General features: G+C 34.4%; 1 protein-coding gene and 2 pseudogenes across 1 annotated transcript; 1 reads left to right on the top strand and 2 right to left on the bottom strand.

Moving 5' to 3' along the window:
* Positions 1 to 1,364: 1,364 nt before the first annotated feature.
* LOC146898790 (sugar transport protein 1 pseudogene) lies at positions 1,365 to 3,672 on the bottom strand (annotated as a pseudogene).
* Positions 3,673 to 8,421: 4,749 nt separating this feature from the next.
* Positions 8,422 to 11,266, top strand: LOC146898789 (uncharacterized; annotated as a pseudogene).
* A 1,004-nt stretch (positions 11,267 to 12,270) lies between these two features.
* Positions 12,271 to 12,721, bottom strand: LOC146898788 (uncharacterized). Its single transcript, XM_085736615.1, has 2 exons — positions 12,475 to 12,721; positions 12,271 to 12,371 (listed from the first exon to the last, which is right to left on the bottom strand). The coding sequence occupies exons 1-2, from the start codon at positions 12,719 to 12,721 to the stop codon at positions 12,271 to 12,273; spliced, it is 348 nt and encodes a 115-aa protein (XP_085592741.1).
* Positions 12,722 to 17,846: the final 5,125 nt, after the last annotated feature.

Below are 17,846 nucleotides of genomic sequence, written 5' to 3'. Positions count from 1 at the left end.
TGCGAGCAAAACAACTCGCCATTGCGAGTAACCCGTAACGCTCGCATTTGCGAGCAAAGTAGCTCGCCATTGCGAGCAAGGTCTTATGAGTTCCAGAAAACACGTTTTGCTCGCCATTGCGAGCAAAGTCACTCGCCACTGCGAGTTAGGCTGTTAGTTGTCCAAAATTGTCCCGATGCGATCCTTTCACACGTATAGTCTTGAGCTGACCTTAGAAGTAAGAATGAGGGTGGTTTAGGATGTTTCCAGATGTTACAGAAGTCTGTTTATATGACTGAAATGATTAGTAATGTTGCATGAATGATGTTATGATGTTTTATGATATTTATGTTGATGTAATCCATTCCTTAAATGATGTTGAGATATTCCAACACCGTTATATGTCGTAAATCTGTTGCTGTTCATTGCTGCTGACCTTTAAAGTCTTGAAATTGCATGAGTCGGTCTATGTTGCAAGAATTTAAGAAGTTGTCCATGATTATGAGTCGTATGAGTCGTTCATGATGTTGTCTAAGTTGTTGGAAGTTTGAGTTCATTGCATACTCATTAAAGTTGGGGGCTTTAGGCCCGCAGCCTTTGTGCTCATTAAAGTTGGGGGCTTTAGGCCCGGCAGCCTTTGTGCTCACACGTTGAAGAGCCTATTATGCTCATTTTGTTGTTGATTGGTACCACATGCATTTGCATAACAAGAAGTTTCATGATGTTTAAGTTGTCAAGTTGTTGTTGAGTTGATAGAGTTGCATGGTCAAAGATGAGTTGTGTCGTCAAGTTGAGTGTAAGTTGATTATGATTTGTGATGAAAATTAGTAACGGTATTGATGATTGTATTTGTTATGAAATGAAAAATATGCTAATTGTTAATCGTTGATATGATATTAATGTTTAAGCTGTTAAATGCATTTTATTGGATTATATGCTTAATGTATTGATTATGAAATCTCACCCCTTCTGCGTATATGTTGCCTCGATCGTGGGTAATGTGCAGGTAATAAAGATTAGAGGTGTTCATGAGTGGACTCTCAGTTGGTGTCTAGGTGCTCTGATACGTAACGGGATGGGGGCTTGCTTTTACTTCTATTCCTTACGTGTCTCTTTTATGAACTAATCTATGAGATTTTCCAATAAGGCCTGCGTGCCAAGACTTTTAAATGTTGAACTATTTTCCGCTGCAACAGTTTAGGATTTTCATGATGTTGAATTTGAAGGATAATTATTATTATCTGTTTTGAGATGTTAAAGTAGTGTGTGGCATTCCGTTATGAATTAAATACTCTGATTTTAAATGAAATTTTTATGTTGGGAAAACGGGGTGTTACAATTGCCATCGTGAGATGAGGTCTATACGGTCTCATCAACAAAGAGGCTCAAGGATGTTCCACAGTTTTTGAAATATTACTAGCTGCAACCAAATCTTGAACCTCCTCATCAACATCGGTCGTTCCATGGATACTTATCAATTATTTTTTGGCTTATCATTTTGACCGCGCTCGATCAAAGAACTTGACGAGTCGGGAAGAAAGATTGAACCTAAGATAATCATTATTGCAGGGACGACAACAAAACCCAAACTATAACACCATCCTTCGCCGTTTTTCATTTTAGAAAACACATAGTTTAGAATATTAGCCACAAAAATGCCGATTGTGATTGCCAATTGGAACATCATGTTAAGAGCTCCTCTGTACTTATATGGAGCCACTTCAGAAAGATATATTTGGCACACTCTAATTAGCACATCTGATACCGAATCCAAGTAACATGTGACCAACAATGAGCATCCAAACCTCTTGAGCAAAGCCATTCATGGCAACACCAACAAGAAAAAGTACACCTCCAGGAAGCATGGTGATACGCCATCCAAACAGTCGAGTTAGTCAAGAAGCCCCAAGAGACGTGACAAGAGCAACCACATACAATGAGGATATGTATAATGTTAGCGTTTGGCTGTCGATTTGGTAGTACTGGGTGTCATATGGTCTTATATTGGCCTCCTTTCCATAGACATTTGGAAAGAATTTTTGTAAAAAAGGATTCATATACGTAACTCCACCTGAGATGCCAAGATCATAGCCAAAAATTACACCTCCAAAAACAGCAGTAACACAAGCGATCAAAACTCTAAAAGTGAGTTTTCCGAGATATTTTTCCCATAACCATTGGTGCTGAGGGTAGCACCTGCCATTGTGATCGTAACTCAAAAGTGATATGAGAATAAAGGAGAATTTAAAACCGAGTGATTGTCGGGTGAACTTTATCTTTGATTAGGAAAAAATTATACTAAAAGTTTAATTTAGATTAAACAAAATATTAATTATTTTTAATTCGTAGTAAACCAATACCACATCTTCCCCCAGGTTTTTGTCTCTACTTGGGTTTTAGACAGTATTGAAATTAAACAAAAAGGTCACAAACACAAAACATCATAAAAATGGCAAAGATCACATCATACTAACATCAGAGATTCATATAAACGTAAGTAATATGTAAAAATAGAAAAACAACACATATGGCCAAACACTTAATAAAATAAATTGCTTACTAACAACAGAGAAGTAAAAGAGAAACAGAGGATAAGTTACAGACACAACAAGCATGACTGAAACGAAATAATTCTCCATACATTAACCTTGCAAGCAAGATAGAGGGTTGTAAAACCTCAACATGGTTGTTCTTCCAGGAAATTCTAGTAACTCTTCATAATTGCTGGTGAACGAAGTTGTCCAGTAGAAAGCTCCTCTAAACTATCTATTTATAGAAACAAAAAAATATTTTTTCAAAGGCCATTTTCCTTGTGCATTAAAACATTAAATTATATTAAAACCATTAAAAATTACAATCAACATTTAATGTATAGCAATAAAAATTAAAATATCATCTTATTCAATAACAACAATCACAACAACCATTACAATGTTTTAATCTATGTCTCTATCTAAACAAATGATAATGGTCCAAGCTAAACTCAATAATGGAAAATGCTAAATGCAATTAACCCTACATAAATAATTCTTAATTCCTCAATGTTGATGATGATGATGATAATAATAAGAAATAAAATAATGACAAATAGTGTGATGCATAGAAGAAAACTTTTAGCCATTTTGAAAAGATTGATAAATATTCTGATAATGATGTGAAAATTATGATTGAAGGTTGGGTAGTTATATAGTGGATTTTGTAAATTGCAGTTACTGTTAATGATATTGTTACCCTTATGCCACACAACATAGGCTTTGCTCTTTTTTATTTTGGTTACTGTTGGATAATTCAGAAAAATGCTCAACAGGAACTCAAACCATACTTTACAAATCTAAAAATATCCAAATATAAGCATACACATCAAAACCAAGCAGAAAAATAACATCATCTGCGATCCATAAGCTCTAAGTCAATAATAGTTTGGATGAAACCGTCTTGCTCATGTTCATATTCACGTCTGATTGAGGTCAAAAGCCACATCACATCTGAAACAAATACAACACATGAACTAAACCATATTACCAAAATATACCACCATGGATGGTAAACATAAATGCATGAAAATACAAAAAAGTTAAACTCACCAACCAAATACTTGTGATCAGACTCACAAGACGATATCTTGCTAGATGGATAAATAGATAAGCCATTGAATTCAATAAGATGACTGTCCTTAAAGTAAATCTCAGACATCAACTGAAATATTTTCTATACTCATGTTAGTGACAATCAAATCACTTGAATTTAGAACAACAACAAAAGAAGTCATAATATAACTTTTGCCTCCAGCCAGACGGTGAGCAAAACGATACAGACTACAGGATGGCATCGTAGCATGTATTTTGATTCCTTGCAAGAAATATTACAACACGGACAAATAATCTTCTTTTAGATAAATCAACAATGAACATGAAAAGAAACCAATAGTAAAACGGGAACCAATTTCTTCACATAAATAAAAATGCAAGTAAAGACTAACATACATCCTTATCAAAGAGTGTCATCCCAATGACGTTAACTTTGTTAGGAACCAATGAACTCTTTACACGCCATAACCTAATAACTTTTACTCTTATAGTCCAGTCAGATCTGAAAGGCACCAGGGACAACAAACTATCCATGCCAAGAGAAAACAAAGTTTGAAGTCGTGAAAAAAGTTCATGATGATTAAACTTCTCTTTTAAGAAGTGAGACAAAAGTAAGACAGAGACATGAATTTAGTTCAGCAGAATATGCATATATGTTTAGCAAATAACCCAACACATATGAGAATAACAAATATAAACCCATTGGTTTTCCAGGAAGACTGCATAGAATGAAAAGTCATGATTCCCACGTTTTCCAGGAACGCTTACTTCCAATTGCGTTTAGTTCATTGCCAAACAATGTTCTAAATCCATTGGTTGAAATTAGCCAATTTTTTAAAGACTTGTGTGCTTCAACCTTGAGGATGGATGAACTTGTTAAAATGGATCAAAATATGCCTATCACTCTTTGTAAATTGGAGCAAATTTTCCCCCGAGTTTCTTTGATTCTATGGAACATCTTCCTGTGCATCTCGCATATGAAGCTTGGCTCGGTGGAACTGTTCAATATAGGTGGATGTATCCTTTTGAAAGGTTCATGGGTTATGCAAAGCGAATGGTGAGAAATAAAGCAAGGGTTGAGGGATCAGAAGTTGCAGCTTACGTCCGTTGGGAAACAAACTATTTCATCTCTCATTACTTCAACCTGTTGATGTTGACCCCAAGAAATACACGAAATGAAGTTATTGTTGAAAGTGAAGGGTTTCAGTCTACCTTATCAGTTTTTCGTCACCAAGGACGTCCTTGTCATCCAGGAAAATATTACTGGATGAATGACGCAGAGTTGCAATCAGCGACAATTCATGTGATGTTTAATTGCAGCAAAGTTGGACCATACATTAAGATATTTCAAGGATTAAATATCGGTAACATATATACCAGTTTTCAAGGATGGTTTAAGCATCAATTGTTAAATTCTCATCCGACTACACAGATATATCATTTGAGAGGATTAGCCGAAGGTCCGAGAAGAAAAGTCAAACAATGGGACACTTACTTTGTCAATGGGTTTAAATTTCATACTCAATCGCGGTCAGTGGGCAAAAAAACAATTAACAGTGATGTTTACGTCAAAGGAATCAGTGATGGAGGTGAAGATGACTTCTATGGTGTGATCAAACACATATTTGAAGTAACTTACCTATATGTGGATGAACCTAACAAAGTTGTATTGTGATTGGTTTGACCCTGCAAATGGGATGAAAATTGATCCAAAGCATAAAACTGTTGATGTACGAATGAACAGGATGCATTTGACCCTTTTATTTTGGTAAGTAAAGTTAGTCAAGTGTATTATGTACCTTATCCTTCTCATCACCGGCGCAAACATGGATGGTGTGCTGCTATCAAGTGTAAACCAAGAGGTGAATTTGAGACAGAAGTTCCAGATAAAGAAATACCTTACCAAGATGATGAAATATCACATGTGTCCAAATGTGATTGAAATCGATCCTGTTACAAATTTGGTTGACAGAGATGTTGACGATCAGCAACTTGATGCTGATATGTTAGCTCAAATGTTACTTATTGACACTGATAGTGGGGAGGAGTCAAGCAACTCTAGAGACAATGGGGAAGATGCAAATAACCCTGACAACAATGTGGATGATTTTTATTATGATGATTAATAACCCTTGATAAAACACTTGATGCCTTTAATGTTATTATTTTATCATAATAATAAAACATTTATGTTCAATGTAATGATTTTATCATATTAGTTATATATCTAATATATTAAAAAAATTAAATTATATTTTATAAAGAAATTAAATTATTTATAAGATATTGTATAAAGTAAAATTATATACTGTCAAAACAACACACAAGGGTCGCAGGATTTTCACACTCCCCCTCTTTTCCAGATTCCAATTTCACTCTCCCTCCACACCTCCAAATCTCACTTTCTCAATCTCATTTTCTCCCCCAAATCGAAAACCTAAGTCTCCATACACACTTCCAAAACCTTAATCGATTCTGCTTCAAATCTCTTTTCCTCTTCTTCACCGTTCCTCTTCTTCTTTCATTGTTCCTCTTCCATGGCTCACCGAATCAAAGCAATTGAATTGTTCCTCTTCTTCACCGTTTCTCATTCCTTCACTCAATCGATTCTGCTTCAAATCTCCTTTCCCAGCTGAAGGTACACTCTAACCCTAATTTTTTTCTTACGCTAATGTTGTTTTTTTAATTTTTGATATAATTAGTTAATTTGTAACCTAAGGTAAAAAAATTAAGAGGGGTTGTGTGAAACTGGGTTTTACTCTTGATTGGTTTTCACACCCACACAATTGTATGATGGTCTACTAGTGTAAGAGTTGCGGTGATGAAAATGAGCTTGAAAGCAGAGAAGGAAATCACCTACTACTAGTGTACGATGAAAACGAGCTTGAAATCAAATGTATTACTGTCACACCCACACAAGTGATTGTGAGAATTAGTTTTAAGATTTTTATGGTTTTTATGTTGATTTGAGTGTTTTTTATGCTGATTCAACTCTCTTAGTGTTGTCTAAAGAATAAATTTGTTGTGGGTTGCTTTATTTTCTTTCTGACCCTAAATGTATTTTGATTTATCTAATTTTGAACTATGTTTATAGAAACTTGGATCAACTTGAGGTGTTATCGAAGTAGCTTAATCAAAGACTGTATGAGCCGAGGCGTCTTAACAATCCATTGTTGCAACTAGGTAATATTTGGTGCTGCAACTGAATGGTAGTTTATGTTATTTCTTGTGTGTGTATTCCTTTTTATTTAGTTGAGTGGTAATGAAATCGCGTCCAAAGAAGTTGTGGCAGTAAGACATCATGAAACAATTTGAAGTCTTGAGTGCTTGCCAATTCATGGCGAGAACAACTTATAATGCAACCCAATATACATATTCCAGGCAACAAGGCTTTCAGAATGCTTCAAAATGTGTAATATCATCTGTAAAGGTGATTTTCTGTTGTTTTTCTTAGTACAACTAGTGAAGTCTTCATCACTAATTGCCTCAATGTTAAAATAAAAATAGGTAAAGTAAAATGTCAGCTACTCATTATTGTTAAATAGAATTTGAACAAATAGTTGTTACTCTAGCAGCACTGTTTATTCATAAGTACACACTACACCTAACACACCCTTTGAAACACCTTCAAACGTCCTCAATATTTGTATTTTATCTTCATTGTAATCTTTGTCTTGCATGTGAGTATGTGACCATTATATCAAGGCAATGATTTTGACTTTCTTTTGTGCAAACCTAGTCCTGAACATATGGAGAGCTGTCACTTTCAGCTTTTGCCAATATTACATCATGCCTTCCTTGAGTCAAACTTAATGATATCATAGACAACTTAATATTTCTGTGATACTGGTTGAAGATACGAGTTTAGCACTATTTTGCGCGCACTAGTTCTTTCCTTGTGAATAGCTGATATATTTTTTAGACAGAGTAGTGAGTTGTTGATAATATGCATTTTGTATTTAGTTTACTTAATCCATAAAATTATTGTATAGAATTCTTTTACGCACACCTGCACGCTACTTCCACTCTAATTTTACTTGGTCATCCTTAAGCAAACACACAGAGTCAGATGCACATACACTGGTTTGGTGCATAACAATGAAGGTATTAGTTAATCATTATGCCTAGCTTAGGGTCCCCTTATTTGAAGTAATTTTAATAAGTAATGCTAATAATTACAAATAATATACAATGATATTTCTAGAGTCATTTTAGGAAAACAAACTCCAAAAGATCAGCACCTAATAATAACATGATCGTTGACTACTATACAAGCTTAATGAGAATTCAATGCTCCTTATGCTATGGATTTTATTAATTTTGACATCTATGATTGTTTTCATGTATATTATAGAATGAGTTTGTTATGAAACAAGTTCATATATTTCTACAAGATAGTATATATTTCTACAATAGAGTATTCCATGGTGGTTATATAGATATAGTTTGAGGTTAAGAAATTGTTGGATGAGTAATGCTATTTAGAGAAATTTCAATATGAACTATAACTAGTACAATTCTAAGGACCACCTCATCCAACTTGATGCCATTTTCATTAGCAGTAAGAGCAATTCTAAGGACAATGAGTAATACCTTTAAACTTAGGTTTAGGGTCTTCTTTTTAAACTGATATTTGTATAGGCTATCTGTGTGACTTGAATAATGTAGTATGCCCTCTGTATGTGATTTAATATTCCCTGTCAACTCAAATTGTGAATGCTTATAAATATAGTAATACACTGTTTATATTTTATTTCTGCATGATGTGTTAGACTGTGCCATGATATACATAGTGGTATATAGTCAATGTTTGTTGCACTTGGTTGTTGAAGTTAAAACTTCAAACTGATTCGTTTACTCTTTCTTCTGCTACCTCTATTAATTTTGTTTATTGTATAATTATGACAGGGATTTCTGGGAGAGACAAGGATAGGGGTAAGGTTCATGATGTAGATCATGGGAAGCCGAAGAAAAAAAAGAATCGAAGAATAGATGTTTCCTCGGACCCTACCAGACAGTGGGTTCGGCCGACGGGGGTTACCTTCCGTAACATGGATGAACGGACAGGTACTCCTATTCCTACTGCTACTACTCCATCTCCTTACTCCACTCCATTCCCGCCTAATCCTCTCGCACCATTCCCACCTATTCTTCCCGCATCATTTTCAGCTGCTACTACTAGTCAGGCTACTACTAGCCAGCCCCCCATATATTCTAATCCTGGTTTTGCCATGCCTGGATTTACTCTGCTATCCACACACTTGCCAAATTACAACACCACCCCGTATAATGTCCGACAAGGCTTTAACACATCCGTTCCATCACAATCATCAACGGAACTGATGCAAGATCTTATGCAAACTGACAATTTCCTAGCCTTACTTGCTGATCAACGGCCTCAACAACAACAACAACAGCAGCAACAACAACAACAACAACAACAACAACAACCAAAATGAAGAGGTACCGTCTGAGGGTGATCAACAACGACGACATCGACATCACATCATTGAAGACTGGGAGTATGTGGATGACCTTGTTGCGGTTACACCAACACATGAAACGTAAGTAATAAAAATTTAATTTGTTACCTATGTTTGACTTAATTCTTATTAGTTTTTTAAATACATAATTTAATTAACAATTCAAATTTGTAGGTTGGAGCCATCCCATGAAGTATCAGAACATATTAGAATGGCGATCTAGACGTTTTACCCTAAAGATAGGCGTTGGGGCGTATATACAGATCTTACTACCGATGACAGGAAGGACCTTTTTAAATACTTTCGGTAAACACATTTTATTGAATATTAAATAATTGTATTTACTTTATAATATGGTTTATTTTTTACATTATTGAATGTCTAATTAATAACCTCCTTCATTGTATAGACCCTTAAGTTTTTCTCCTTAGTTCATAAATAAAAAAGAACCTCCAAGTTTTGATTAGGTAAATCAAATTTCTTCAATGAGCCATTGTTTATTGTTTTTAATCTTTAACTTTGATTGCAAAACATACAAATTGATTTTCTGCATTGTGGTTTGTCATAATAATGATCTCCTTCATTCATAGCATGGAGCCTAAAGTAAATTCTTTTTGTTCAATCTTTAGTGTTGTAGGAGAGCATAAATGATTTTGATGTCTTAAGTTTAGAGTTTGCTTGATTTTCTTTCTACTGTCTTTCGTTTCTTGATCCATTAGCCAGCCAGATTGTTCCTTCCCTGATTGCTTAATTTCAGCTTTTCCTATAAGCGATCTTAGGGTTATGCTTCTCTTCACTCTTCTTTTACGATACGTTATCAAGAATTATTTTTGTAATTTTTGGATTATTGAATATAAACATCATTGGATAATTAAGATACAATTGGACGTTTTGCAGCGAGCTGAGAAGTCTTGATGACTAGAATGGTTTGATACGAAAATGGGGAATGGCTCCAGATAGATAAATCATTTTTTTTTATTGCAGGATTTTTGTAGATGGGAACCTCATCATCACACTCTTGTAGAGAGAAACTTTCATAGGGTAGCTGCAAGACGTTTATAAGATTTATTGTATGATGAACGGCAGGAATTGAAAAAACGTAAGGGCAATTATCGTACAGAATGGATCGGAGAAAAAAGTTGGGCCTTATTGCTGAAGTATTGGAATGAAGATCCACATTTTAAGAACCGGTCCAAAGCTAACAAGGCGAACAGGGCATCTATTGTAGGAGGATAGTTGCATGCACAAGGCTCTGTCAGTACCGCTACCCATGCTAGAAATTTGGTAAAAAAATATATTTAACTATTAATGTTTTTATATATGTATATATCAAATTTGCCAAATGTTCTAATTGGTTAATATTTGTGTGTACAATTAGCGAAATAGATTGGGTAGAGATCCTTATTCGGAAGAGATCCATGATGTGACTCATTTCAGTCATAATCTTGGTCGGTATGTCGATGCTCGAGCTAGCAATATCCAGGTAAATTTTTAATAATTTTCTGTTATCTGCTGTGTTCAAAGGATGTGTGTCGGTCATATGTGCATTGTCAATTAGTGCTTATTGGTTGGTGCCTTTCGTTTTTATTTGATGCTTATAAATATCACATTGTTAGTTAAATTATTAAAGCTTGCAGCTGCCCAGAAAATGTTGTTCTGTTCTGTTTGCCAGCGTTTTTTGTGGTTGGTGCCTTTCGTTTTTGAGATTGAAGCTATCAGTATTTTCTGTTTGTGGCTTTTCTGTTTTGGTGTTGATAACTTGCTGCTGCTGTGTTTTTTTTTCTTTTCGGTTTTGACTTTATTATTTATTACTTTTCTTTATAGGCAGCTTATCGCACGAATGCAACTGAGTTTATGGAGGAGAATCTTGAGATTCCATCATATCCAGAAATTCCCTTCCCCATTAAACTTCAATTATGGGTAAAGGCTGCAGAAAAAGGAAGACCGGATGGAGGAAAAGGAAGAAAGGGTAGAATGTACGGTCTTGGGCCGTTAGCCGACAATGTGGTACATGGAGATTTGTTCTATGTTCCTCCTCCACCAGAGTCCTCATCTCGTTCTAGGGAGCTGCCTCTTGAGATGCAAGCAATGATACAACGATTGAACCAGGAGTTGCAATCTCAAAAGGAGGCGTTGGCAAAGAAAGAAGAATCGGAGAATGAGTTAAGGAAATTGCTGGCAAAACAGGCAAAGGAAATGGCAAAGATCACAACATAGAAATGGCAAAGATCACATCATACTAACATCAGAGATTCATATAAACATAAGTAATATGTAAAAATAGAAAGACAACACATATCGTCAAACACTTAATAAAATAAATTACTTACTAACAACAGAGAAGTAAAAGAGAAACAAAGGATAAGTTACAGACACAACAAGCATGACTGAAACGAAATAATTCTCCATACATTAACCTTGGACAAACTTTAACAATCAAAATAAAATAATTGATAAACATTAACCTTGCAAGCAAGATAGAGGGTTGTAAAACCTCAACATGGTTGTTCTTTCAGGAAATTCTAGTAACTCTTCATAACTGCTGGTGAACGAAGTTGTCCAGTAGAAAGCTCCTCTAAACTATCTATTTATAGAAACAAAAAAATATTTTTTCAAAGGCCCTTTTCCTTGTGCATTAAAACATTAAATTATATTAAAAACATTAAAAATTACAATCAACATTTAATGTATAGACAATAAAAATTAAAATATCATCTTATTCAATAACAACAATCACAACAACCATTACAATGTTTTAATCTATGTCTCTATCTAAACAAATGATAATGGTCCAAGCTAAACTCAATAATGGAAAACGCTAAATGCAATTAACCCTACATAAATAATTCTTAATTCCTCAATGTTGTTGATGATGATGATGATGATGATGATGATGATGATAATAAGAAATAAAATAATGACATATAGTGTGATGCATAGAAGAAAACTTTTAGCCATTTTGAAAAGATTGATAAATATTCTGATAATGATGTGAAAATTATGATTGAAGGTTAGGTAGTTATATAGTGGATTTTGTAAATTGCAGTTACTGTTAATGATATTGTTACCCTTATGCCACACAACATAGGCTTTGCTATTTTTAATTTTGGTTACCGTTGGATAATTCAGAAAAATGCTCAACAGAAACTCAAACCATACTTTACAAATCTAAAAATATCCAAATATAAGCATACACATCAAAACCAAGCAGAAAAATAACATCATCTGCGATCCATAAGCTCTAAGTCAATAATAGTTTGGATGAAACCGTCTTGCTCATGTTCATATTCACGTCTGATTGAGGTCAAAAGCCACATCACATCTGAAACAAATACAACAAATGCATGAACTAAACCATATTACCAAAATATACCACCATGGATGGTAAACATAAATGCATGAAAATACAACAAAGTTAAACTCACCAATCAAATACTTGTGATCAGACTCACAAGACGATATCTTGCTAGATGGATAAATAGATAAGCCATTGAATTCAATAAGAGGACTGTCCTTAAAGTAAATCTCAGACATCAACTGAAATATTAGCCTATACTCATGATTAGTGACAATCAAATCACTTGAATTTAGAACAACAACAAAAGAAGTCATAATATAACTTTTGCCTCCAGCCAAACGGTGAGCAAAACGATACAGACTACAGGATGGCATCGTAGCATGTATTTTGATTCCTTGAAAGAAATATTACGACACGGACAAATAATCTTCTTTTAGATAAATGAACAATGAACATGAAAAGAAACCAATAGTAAAACGGGAACCAATTTCTTCACATAAATAAAAATGCAAGTAAAGACTAACATACATCCTTATCAAAGAGTGTCATCCCAATGACGTTAACTTTGTTAGGAACCAATGAACTCTTTACACGCCATAACCTAAGAACTTTTACTCTTATAGTCCAGTCAGATCTGAAAGGCACCAGGGACAACAAACAACTTATATCTTTATCCATGCCAAGAAAAAACAAAGTTTGAAGTCGTGAAAAAAGTTCATGATGATTAAACTTCTCTTTTAAGAAGTGAGACAAAAGTAAGACAGAGACATGAATTTAGTTCAACAGAATATGCATATATGTTTAGCAAATAACCCAACACATATGAGAATAACAAATATAATGCACCTACCTAGAGATGTATATATAGTTGTTGAAGCATGAAACGTAAATAACATTGTGTCCATGTATAGAAAAAAATATAACATATAAAAACCCCAATATGGATAAAAAAATGGACAATATTTTTCTAAACTATAATTAAATATTCAACAAACATATTGTTCTCTCTTTTGGTGGTTAACATGACGTCATCCACACACTATAAACCCAATCCATCAATCAACAATAAAGGAATGATGGAAACCAAATTTAGGCAAAAGTGCACATAACCAAATCCACTAAAATAAGGAAAAGAAAATAATGTGACAATGGTTCAAAAAGTGGCATTAAATGAGAAACAATCTATCACACCATATAATCCATAAAAAAATAAAGATCAAATTGGTTGAAATAGCAACAAAGAATTTTACTGAATAAGATTGTAAGCTGAATGTCCATTTAAAGAAGAAAATTATGACACCAGTAAGAGAAAATCCTCCAACAAATGACTCTTGGAATTGCATACCATATCGGACAAAAAGTTTGTTTATCCAACAAAAAAATAATTCACCCCACCATATGAACAAAAGTGTACATAACCATATTTTTACCCAATGTATAGAACATAATATGTCTTAAAAATTGAACGAAGCCCTAAAAAAAACACTCACACCATTGCAATCATCAATCCATACTAATCGCATAAACAACATCATATTATGGTGCATATTGCCTAAGAAATACATAAGTGATACACAAACACACACAACGACATTACATAAATTTTTCCACCAATCCTTAGTCAAAATTATTTGAAATCTACACCTTAGATGATTGATTTGTATCTTAGCTCTATTTATGTTATAAGTTTGGTCCATATACTCTGTCTAAATCAAACCATATAGACAAAAAATAAGACGCATTAACATCAACTATGATAACAAACTCCATTAAAAGGTCTCTTTAGAAAATGATTAAGGGATAACATTAGCTAACCAACAAACTTACACAGAGTGTGAAACATACAAATACATAAGTAAAAGACAATTAGAGTCAAGTTTAACAACATAAAAGACTAATACTCCAAACCAAACAAAACATTCAAATACAACAAAGAGCCTTAATGATAAAAAGAGGTACACCACAAAAAGACCAAAACAAATTAAAAGACAAACAAATCCAATGCCTAGTCATAAAGATAAACATCTTCAACTTTCTCCAATTAATGCATGATCAACCTTGAACTTGATATGACACTTCTCTTCATCAATGCTACCAAGTACTTGAGAAATCTTTCTCTTGCTTTTAAGATTGGTAGCCTCCGTAAATTGATCATTGAATATGTTCTTCTGCTTATTCATAATCAGTTTCTCCTTAACCACAGAAGGATATTGATACTCATCGAGCACCTTTTTATCTTCTTCAACAAAAATAGGGGTGCTTGAAACATTCTATTAGGAGACAAATAAAACTCGTAACTGATAACTTACAAACTAAGATATATCACGAGTAGTGAGATGGGATCTCATATCCAAGAGAGTATTAGATAGAAATATCACGGGTAGTGATTAAGTGCGAGGGCAGTGGATAGGACGCTGTTCATATAGGACTTCAAACTAATACTATTATAGTGGATTTCCTTCCTGGCTTGGATGCCCCCAGATGTAGGTGACGTTGCACCGAACTGGGCTAATAAATACTATGTGTTATTTCCTTCCTGCACTTCACTTGTTTATTGTTTATTGTGTTTAGTATTTGTTATCACATGTCCTGGACATTGCATTCGACATTCTTGGTGTCCTGGACATCTTATACGACATTTGTCCCCTACGTGCCAAAATTACAATAGAGAAGGAGGTCGAACAATTTGTTAAGGAGATGGAGATCTTTTTGAGTGAGCATCCTATATTTCTTTGATTCAACGTTTGTCGTTGAACCGTTCGGAACAGGTTGTTAAGCATAGCATTTACGTGAGATGTGTTGCTCGTCTCCTCGTTAGGCCACGAGGGACCGTATGGAGGGGACTCCTGCAAGGGCATCACCATTTGTGGGATCTAATGGTTAAGACCCTCTCTTATGCTTTCACCAGGTGATGGCGTTGATGTTTGACCGTCACATTGGATCTGGTAGATTTCGCTTCGTATTTGTGAGGTAGCACCGTTGGTAGTCATGTTTCAAAGTATATTTCTAGAGGTTTTGGTTTTTTGTAGGTAAAAAAGAAAGGAAAGCATTAAATTCCCCTAGATGGCACCACTGATGGTACCTGATCAGAAGGTGATTGCTTTGAGTGATTTGCATTATTTTGAACAGTGCGTATGTGGTGGGGGGGAGGGGGGATTGTACTTATAGGCACTCCAATGAGAGATAATCTAACCTTGAGGACTATTGACAGTCCCCTTTTATAATGAGGAGGTGTAGGAGCCGTTATAAGGCACACATTTAGCTCGCATGGTTACAGATTTGTGGGAATTGTAACCGCCGAGCGAGATTCTCGAAAACGTGGGAAGTGACATTATGAATGGATCTCCTGACACGATACCAGCACAACCCCTTCACGGAGAAGGGGTGTGTTACGCGTAAGTGGCCCAAATGCGAGAATTGGGTTATTTTTGGATTGGGCCCGTGAAAATGGGCCTTAGATGTTTTCTCGGTCCAAATTAAAAAACATATATATATATATATATATATATATATATATATATATATATATATATATATATATATATGTATATGAAAATTACTCTTCTCCCTTTAAAAATTGCTCATTCCCTTAACTCAGCGGGAGTTAACTCTCGCTCGGAATTTTTCAGCGGGAGTTAACTCCCGCTCGGAATTTTTCAGCGGGAGTTAACTTTCACTGGCACTTTTAAGATAGATTGAACCAATCTTAAAAGTGTTAGCGATAGTTAACTACTGCTGACAAATGTCGAGCGGGAGTTCACTCCTGTTATGTCGAGTTGATAAATAATTTCGTTATATGATTTGACAATAATTTGTAGATAAATTAATGTACGAATAATTTCCATTAATATTTAAAAATTTAAAAATTGTAATCAAAATTATACAAACAACATAATAAAATATACACACGTTAGCGTAGTAAAAACAGCGGACAAATCGTCTTTCCGCTAGTTTATATAAACTAAATTGTAATACAAAATATATTTCAAAATCATATATTTAAATAAGAATAAATCTTAAAAATATTCTAAACATAAATATAAATTATAAGAGTCAATAATATTTTATTTGAAATCTTTTTTTTGAGAGATTTTTTATTTGAAATCTTAAATATATTTTAAATCTAAATGTCAATAATATATTTAAGTCTCAATATATATATAGGGGGTTGCTAACAGGTGTGGTTATGGTGCATAAGGAAAATCCTTATGCATCATGCATAAGTCCAGCCCATTAACCTGTAGCCCAACAGAATCGCTTCCTACACCCCAAAAAGAACCAAACAAAATAAAACAAAACAATTAGAAACTCAAAAGGAAAGAAAATATATTATCCAGTATAACTACATAAATCAAAGCTGTGATAGAAATTGTATGTGACTATAATCTCAACAACCACATATCAGTGTTTCTTTCTCAATTATCCTCTCGTTCTCAACAACCATAAATAAACATCAGAGCTAACTTCTAATTTCCATAAAAAGCGTTCCAGGTTCGCATCCTTGTTCTTCATAACCAGTAAGGCACACCATTAATTAGGCGATCCATTTTGGTTGAAAGTTTATGATGTGAGCGTGACTGATGTTGTTTCTAATGACAAAACAAATTAAGAAATTCAAACATATGATTGCAAGGGTGATTGGAAGGTGGTAGTACCATTTTATTCAAATAGAATGTGATTATTGTCAACTATTTGGTTTGATCATATCGTGATTTGTTATATGTAACTGCTGTTTAATTAATGGTGGAGAATATTTTGAATTTGGTAAACATTTCAATTGAAATATCATTAGATCCTTATAAACTCAAAAGAAAAATAATAATAATCACTTCCAAGTTTACACTATTAAGCCTTACAATAGTTATAACGCCGTTAAGAACTTCTGAATCTTTGTCTGTGCTCGCTCCTTCTCTTCTGTTATGATATTCCTCAAGGGGGAAAAAAAGCAATCCATTAGAGCATTGCCCAGAATGCCAAAACCATTTTGATGTGGAAATGGTTTCTGGGAGTTGTACTCCAAAACCATTTTGCTGTGGAAATGGTTTCTGCGAGTTGTACTCCAAAACCATTTTGTTGTGGAAATGGTTTCCAAAATCTTCAATCTCATCATCAACACCGTCATCATCACTATACCAGAATGCCAAAACCATTTTGCTGTGGAAATGGTTTCTGCGAGTTGTACTCCAAAACCATTTTGCTGTGGAAATGGTTTCTGTGAGTTGTACTCAAAAACCACCAAAATCAAACCGAAATCAAACAACACCACACCATAGTCCTCCAGAATCACTGAAATTCAAAATCCACCAACACACATCACAGATTCGGATTCTAAACCACAACACCACCGAAACCGAATTCGTTCAAGCTACAAACCACAACCACGAGTGTGAATTTGTCACCACTACCCAAACTATACAAGCAACCGGCTAGATCTGTAGAAGAACATATCGGAATGAAGCAAGCTCAGAGCAAAACTGTGAAAAAGGACCGCAAAGAGAA

This window comes from Medicago sativa, chromosome 8, assembly GCF_051527215.1.
Source record: "Medicago sativa cultivar Bolivia chromosome 8, Bolivia_mono, whole genome shotgun sequence".
NCBI classification, from domain to species: Eukaryota; Viridiplantae; Streptophyta; class Magnoliopsida; order Fabales; family Fabaceae; genus Medicago; species Medicago sativa.
The sequence above is the reverse complement of the archived record's forward strand: the minus strand, read 5'-3'. Positions and strand labels throughout refer to the sequence as shown.